General features: G+C 45.1%; 1 protein-coding gene across 1 annotated transcript; it reads right to left on the bottom strand.

Moving 5' to 3' along the window:
• Positions 1–2,707: 2,707 nt before the first annotated feature.
• On the bottom strand, positions 2,708–5,370 carry LOC100029367 (dachshund homolog 2-like). Its single transcript, XM_056805960.1, has one exon. The coding sequence runs from the start codon at positions 4,358–4,360 to the stop codon at positions 3,257–3,259; it is 1,104 nt and encodes a 367-aa protein (XP_056661938.1). The 5' UTR covers positions 4,361–5,370; the 3' UTR covers positions 2,708–3,256.
• Between the last annotated feature and the right edge of the window lie 1,060 nt (positions 5,371–6,430).

The following is a 6,430-nucleotide window of genomic DNA, read 5'->3' as shown; positions in this document are numbered from 1 at the left end:
CGACACTCTCCTAGACAGCTAGGATTTGGTGTTAAGGAGCTCTTTATGCCTCCTAAATCCCGGATCAGGAGCCCCCATCCCCAACACAATGTCAGGGACTCCTCCGTGACCATCCTCCCAAACAGCGAGCTGGACAAGGTCCAAAGCTAGGTGAGAAAGGCAAGGTCCACCTTTCTGTCTTTATTATAGATACACATTGCTTTGGAGTACAGTTGGAGATTTGTCCCCAAAGACCTCTTCCCGCTTTTTTTTCATTATTACCCTTAAGATTCTGGATCATACAAATTTCATGTTTAATTTTTCTAGGTACCAGAAATAAAAACCACTGTTTCGTATGATAACTAAAGTAAACTTCCCTAGAGTTCCTATACACAATTTCTTTTTTTAAACCCTTCCTGGCTGTCTTAGTATGAGTTCTGTGACAGAAGAGTGGCAAGGGCCAGGCAGGGGGGGTTAAGTGACTTGCCTCTGGTCATAAAACTAATTAGTGTCTGGGGCCACATGTAAACCCAGGTCCTTCGGACTCCAAACCTCTACTCTATCCACTGTGCAACCCAGCTAACCCCCACCTATATGCATTTCCCCTAAAACCATTCTAAGTCACATATTCCCAATGTATTCTTCTGCATCTATTTAGTCTAGCTGAAATCATAACCCCTAGGATGGCAGGACCAATGACCATTACAGCAATATGGGCTATCATGTACTTAAAACAAAGAAAGTCATTCTGGAGGAAGGGAATTCAGTTCAACTCCCCTTACTAGCAAATGTAGCTTGTCTCAATAAAGCACGCAGGTCTTACAAGCATATGACCTCTGGGGGAAATTTCTATTATAATATAAACATACTAACTACGGCAACTAAATTCTTCAAATGAAGAAGGAAATATGCTTTCCAATATCAACCCATAAAGTGCTTGCAAAGAGAATGGTGGATTCACATGATTTGAGGTTCAAAGGATTTAGTTGAAAGGGGCTTTTTTTAGTTTAATATCTTTATTTTCAAAGATGAGTAAACTAAGAACCATAGAGCTGAAGTGACTAGTCTAGGGTCACACAGGAAGTGAAAGGTTCAAGCTTTGAGCCCGTGTCATCTGGCTAGAGAATGAGTGCTTCTCCTGGTTAAGGAAGGAGATGAAAATGATTCTCTTAGGTCGCTGGGCTTACTGGACATGGACTGAAAAGTCCTGTGGGAAAGAGGTAACTGTGGGGTAGGGGAGGATTCTGAAATGAGAGCTGTGACCAGAGACACACATCGGTATGTGGAGACATAAATGTGTATGTATACAGTCATAAGGGTATATAGAGCTATCCATGCAATATTCTTCATGTACAGAAATACCTGCACATGTCTATGTGCATATAGAAATATCTGCACATGCATTATGTATGTTTATATACTTGTCTATGTGTACATATGAATGTATGCATCTAGCTAGAAACATATATATTCATTTGTATATCCACATACACACAACATACTTGTGTATAGTATAGTCATATACTTAGAAATATATGCATATATCAGTGTATAGACACATTCATGCACATATTTCCATATAAATGTGCACTGCATGGCTACTTGTATGTATAAATGTATTTGCATGTATACCTCTATGCATAAAGCATGCCCATGTGTACATACCAATAGATGCACACATGATTCTCTAAAGAAATGTGCATGTTATACAACCTACATACACACAATTGTATATGCATGTGGCATCTACACCATGCTTCTATGTATGAAGTATATACATGTATATGCTGTCCACATGTACATACATACAGTTTCTGAAGAAATGCATGCTTTCATGTTAATGTATGCATGCATGTTTACACTGTGTATGCATGTGTGTATAAAAGAAGTTGGGTCTGGCTCTTTTAGGATTAGAAGCACTCTCACTCCCACCCCACCCCTCCCAACTGCTTCCAAGTTGACATTGGGAGAAGAAAATGCAGACCTATGATCACCTGGCTAAACACTTTGGAAGAAGTAGAAGCTGGAATCCTTGGCATCTTTCTTCAAAGCTCAGCAGACACCCCATTTTCCAGTGCCCTCCCAGCTTTCCACTTCTCCCCCACCCAGAGAATTATTTTGTACTTAGCCAATAGAATGAAAACTTCATCAAAGCAGGAACTGCTTTGGTTGTGTTCTTATATACCCAATACCCAGTACAATGTGCCTAGCATACAGTTTGTTGAATGAAAGGCCATATAGCCTTCCTACTACCACAGGTTTAAGTAACCACCAGCAAATTCAACCTCCCCCTGCCCCCAAGTTAGATCTCCTTTGCTAGCTTCTTGTTGGTTCCTCCATTTCCCCAGGTAGGGTGGAGGCAAATTAACTTTTACATGCTAGGCTCCACACTAAGTTTATGTTCACTCACCAATTTTTTTTCCCCTGGAATAGTCCCTTTTTATTATTCAGACATAAAAGAATAATTTTAATACTGCATTTTAGCAAGATTTTTTAAAACAATGCATATAGCTTATATGATAAAACAAAGAAACCATGTTTCTAAACCTAGTATTTCCCCATTCATATTATCATTGGAAAAGACCCCAAACCATGTTAAAATGAGCTCAAAACTTTCAATTATAATTACAGAACTTCAACCATGAGGGTTTAGCTCCCATTTTTCACATTTAGCCTCTTAACTGATAAAACACTTTTTGATATCGTCGTTTTTAAAAAAATACACACATTTCTCAGCAAAATGTAATATTTATTGAATATCTGGTTCAGTAAACAAAGCTTAAAGTACGAACACAACTGCAACAGCTCCACGGTGATTGGTCTTGGTGCAAAAGCGGACTCAGGATCTGCACTTAGGTAAAGCCAGTGGGGAAGATTCAGGCTGATTAATATATTTGTGCCATTGTTCAACAAAACTACTGCCTCTTTAAAGGTTGGGGTGGGGGAAAAGTTAGTTCTCTCAGAGGGAATAATTCTTGCATGTGCTTAGAAATTCTAAAAGTTCTCTGGGAGTAGGGTCCTACAAACAATCAACTGCAACAGGTTTAGCTTAGCATGGGGAGCTTATAAAACCTTTCCATGTTTCTTCACAAAGCTGCTGGAGATTTAAACGTAACAAATGGTTCTTCCAACTTCATGCTGCAACTTTCATTCTCCACACAGCACTGGACAGCAAGGAAAGGCTGGTAGGGTATTCTTAAATGAAATATACATGAGTCTTCAGATAATGGATGATGGTACATACATAGATATATATATTTTTTAATAGAAAGTCCTCTCAGTACATGGTGGTGGGGTTGATGTTTTCCTGCATTTCTGCACTGTCAGACTCAGTCCCAATGCCTTCAAGATCTCTTTCTGAGAATCCAAAACCTCTGAGGATGCTGAGCACACTGTCACCTCCAGTGGCCTGCCTCAGTGCCTGCTCCATTTGCTCTCTGCGCTTGGATTCAAACTCCAGGACTTCCTGTAGCTTCCTCTTGGCCTTTTTCTCTTTCTTCAGGCGCCTTTGAACTGTGGCGCGGCTTTGCAGCTCAACTGCAAGCTGCCTTTCCAGGGTCTCCCGCATTTCCCTCTCTCTGTAGAGCTCCATTCTCAGCTCCTTCTTTTCTTCTTGCATTTGCCTTTCCTGGACACGGGCACTGTCAAGAGCCACTTTCAGCAGGAACTGGATATTGGTTAAGAGCGTTTCCACAGAGGAAAGGCTATCAGCAAAAATAAATGGGGTTGAGAATCCAGGAGCCACGAGTTGTCCTGCCAGTTGACCTTTATCCAGGTTTGGTTTCATTACTGGAATGGCAATCTGCATCTCTCCTGTTTGTCTTGCTTCCCAAACTTGACTGTAAGCATCTTGAGGGCAGGTTCCCTGTCTTATGCTTCTTTTTGTACCCCACAGTACCTTGTGCTCAATAAAAAGCTCTTGGCTGAGGGATAGAACATTTTCCTTCTGGAGTTTTTTGGGGTTTGATCCATTACCTTGATCAGGAAGCTCTTTTTCTCCATCATCAGCAAATACCTTGGGTGGGTCCTCAAGCTGGGATTGGGAGCAGCCAGAAGCATCCTGGCCCTCAGGCCCACCACTCTGTTCCGGAGAAGTAGCAGGAGAAGAGCTGTCGGTTTCTTTAATAACAGAAGCCCCTGCTCTGGAGAGTGGACTCTGCCTCTGAGCTGCAGCAGCCATGTTGGAAATAGTATTGAAGTGGTTCATCTGATGCATCACCATGGCAACTGATGCAGGAGGCAGGCTAACGGGAAGTAGGGGGTGGGGCAACATCATAAATGGCAGGTCTAATCCCGCATTTGAATTCAGTTCTTCGTTTTCGGATTCGGCTCTCTCTGGGCTTTCCTCCTCATGGAGGCCATTTGTTGCCGTAAGCTTCATCTTCTCTATTAGCGTTTGGGGTCTCTGCAATTGCAGCCACTAGGACACAGGGAGCAGAGGGAAGGCGCGGAGGAGAGAAGAGGCCTGGACCACAAAAGGGCCAGAGGAAGCAAGCATTGTCCGATCCCGACTCTCCCAGGGTGCAATGGCGCCGCGGGGGTGGGGCGTCCTTGGTCCTGAGCTGGCGGTGGGGGATGGGGAAGGTGGGGGGGGTCGCAGCCCAGCTATATAAAAGTTTCAAGGCTTTTCTCGAGCTGCGGGAGCGGCCGCGACAGCTGCGTTAGCGGCGGCGGGTCTGCAGCGGTTGCCCCCCCACTCCCGGCCCTTCACGGTCCCCAAGCCCCTTTCCCCGGATTCGGACCTGCTCGAGGGTGTCCTCCGCGGGCGATAGGGCCAGTCTCTTCCGCTCGGTGAAGACCGCGTGCAGCCCCGCGACTCGGGGCCGCGGGGGAGAGCTCGGAGGAGCTGCGGCGGGCGAACGGGCGGAGGAGCTCCGGCCCGTCCACCAGGCGAGAAGCCACTTCCTTAGGCCCCAGCCGAGTCACTGCTTTACACCCACAATCCCCGCCCTCCGCGGCGGCCCGTGGCTGCTGCTGGAACTGAAGCTGTTAATCCGGAGGGGAGGAGGGAGGAGACGAGGGGCGGAGCTTGGTGAGCTGGAGAAGGGGGAGGCGACTCCCGACTGGATGGAGGATGGAGGGGGTCGGCCCTGACCAAGCCCTTAGTACTCCCCCTTCCCTTCCCCCACTGCGCGCGCCTGGTGCTGCAGTTGCTCAAAGTTGTCAGGAATTGTAAAGGCCGAAACCAACCGGGTCGTTCTCTGGGTGGGGCTCGGCCCCTCTTGCCCTTCCCGGGGTTCTTTATAGCCTCTGGGGCTTTCAGTGTTTCTGGTTCACAGTATTCGAAACAGGCTTATATTTACCCAAACCCCACGTACATCTCCTGCCCTAAGGAAGGACAGACCAGTTTGAGATGTTCTCTTCTAGTCCTTTCCTCGGCCTCCGCCCCACTCCCCTCCTCCTCCTCCTCCTCCCCCTCCTCCATCTCTCCCCATTACCCCTCCTTCTCCCCCTTCTCCTCCACCGCCTCTTCCTCCTCCTCCAGTCCTATCCCCCACCCCTGTGGTGTCTTCTATTCCTTTTTATTCTCTATTCATGCTTGCCTATTTTTCGCCTTTCTTCTCTTCTATTTTGTCTTCTCCTTTTTCTTTCCGTTCATTTTCTCTATTCTTGCCCAGCCTTCCATTTTCCTCCATTTTGTGCTTTTCTCCCCTCCTTTCATTCTTGATTTTTCTCTGCTTTTTCCTCCTGGATTTTCCTCCATTCTCTCTTCATTTTCCTCTACCCTTCCCTTCCCCTTATTCTCCCCTCTTCTCTTTCATTCTATTCCTTACTGCTTTTCTCTTAACTCATATGCTTCTTTCCTGTCTGGCCTAACCTTTCCTTTAGCCTTCCTTCCCCTAATACTTGGATGTAGCTGTAGGCAGAGAGCTGGGGCATCAATGGAAACTGATCCCCTAGTTTGAATTTTTGAATTCCTTAGCAGTGCCACCCAACCTAGTCATTTCTTATTGTGATGAAGGAAGGGATCACGTTAACCTTTGTCTTTATTCTACTGGAATTTCCCTAGTTCTTCATGGTAAGCTAGAAGTTAATTCTGTCAGCCGCCAGAAAACATGTATTTAAGCACTCACTATGTTTTAGGCATTGAACTAAATGCTAGGGATACCAAAAAAGGGGAGAAAAAAGGTAAAAACACAGTCTATGCCTTCAAGGAACTCACATCTTGGGAAAGATACCATGGGAGCAACTAGGACACATTATATATATATGTATATATATATACATATATATATATGTATATATATTGCACATATATATTATATACACTGTGCTAAGAACTGTATAAATGGAAGGGAATCTTAGGAGGAAAGTACTACCATTGAGGGGGAGGGATGAGGGGGTAATACAGAACAGGACTCCTAAAGAAGATAGCATATGACTTGTGACTTAAAAGAAGCTAGGTAGAACAGTATAGGAAGGGCATTCTAGAATTGGGGAATGGCTATTC

This window comes from Monodelphis domestica, chromosome 7 (genome assembly GCF_027887165.1).
Source record: "Monodelphis domestica isolate mMonDom1 chromosome 7, mMonDom1.pri, whole genome shotgun sequence".
NCBI lineage: Eukaryota > Metazoa > Chordata > Mammalia > Didelphimorphia > Didelphidae > Monodelphis > Monodelphis domestica.
Note: the sequence above shows the minus strand (reverse complement) of the source record. Positions and strands in the feature narration are given on the sequence as shown.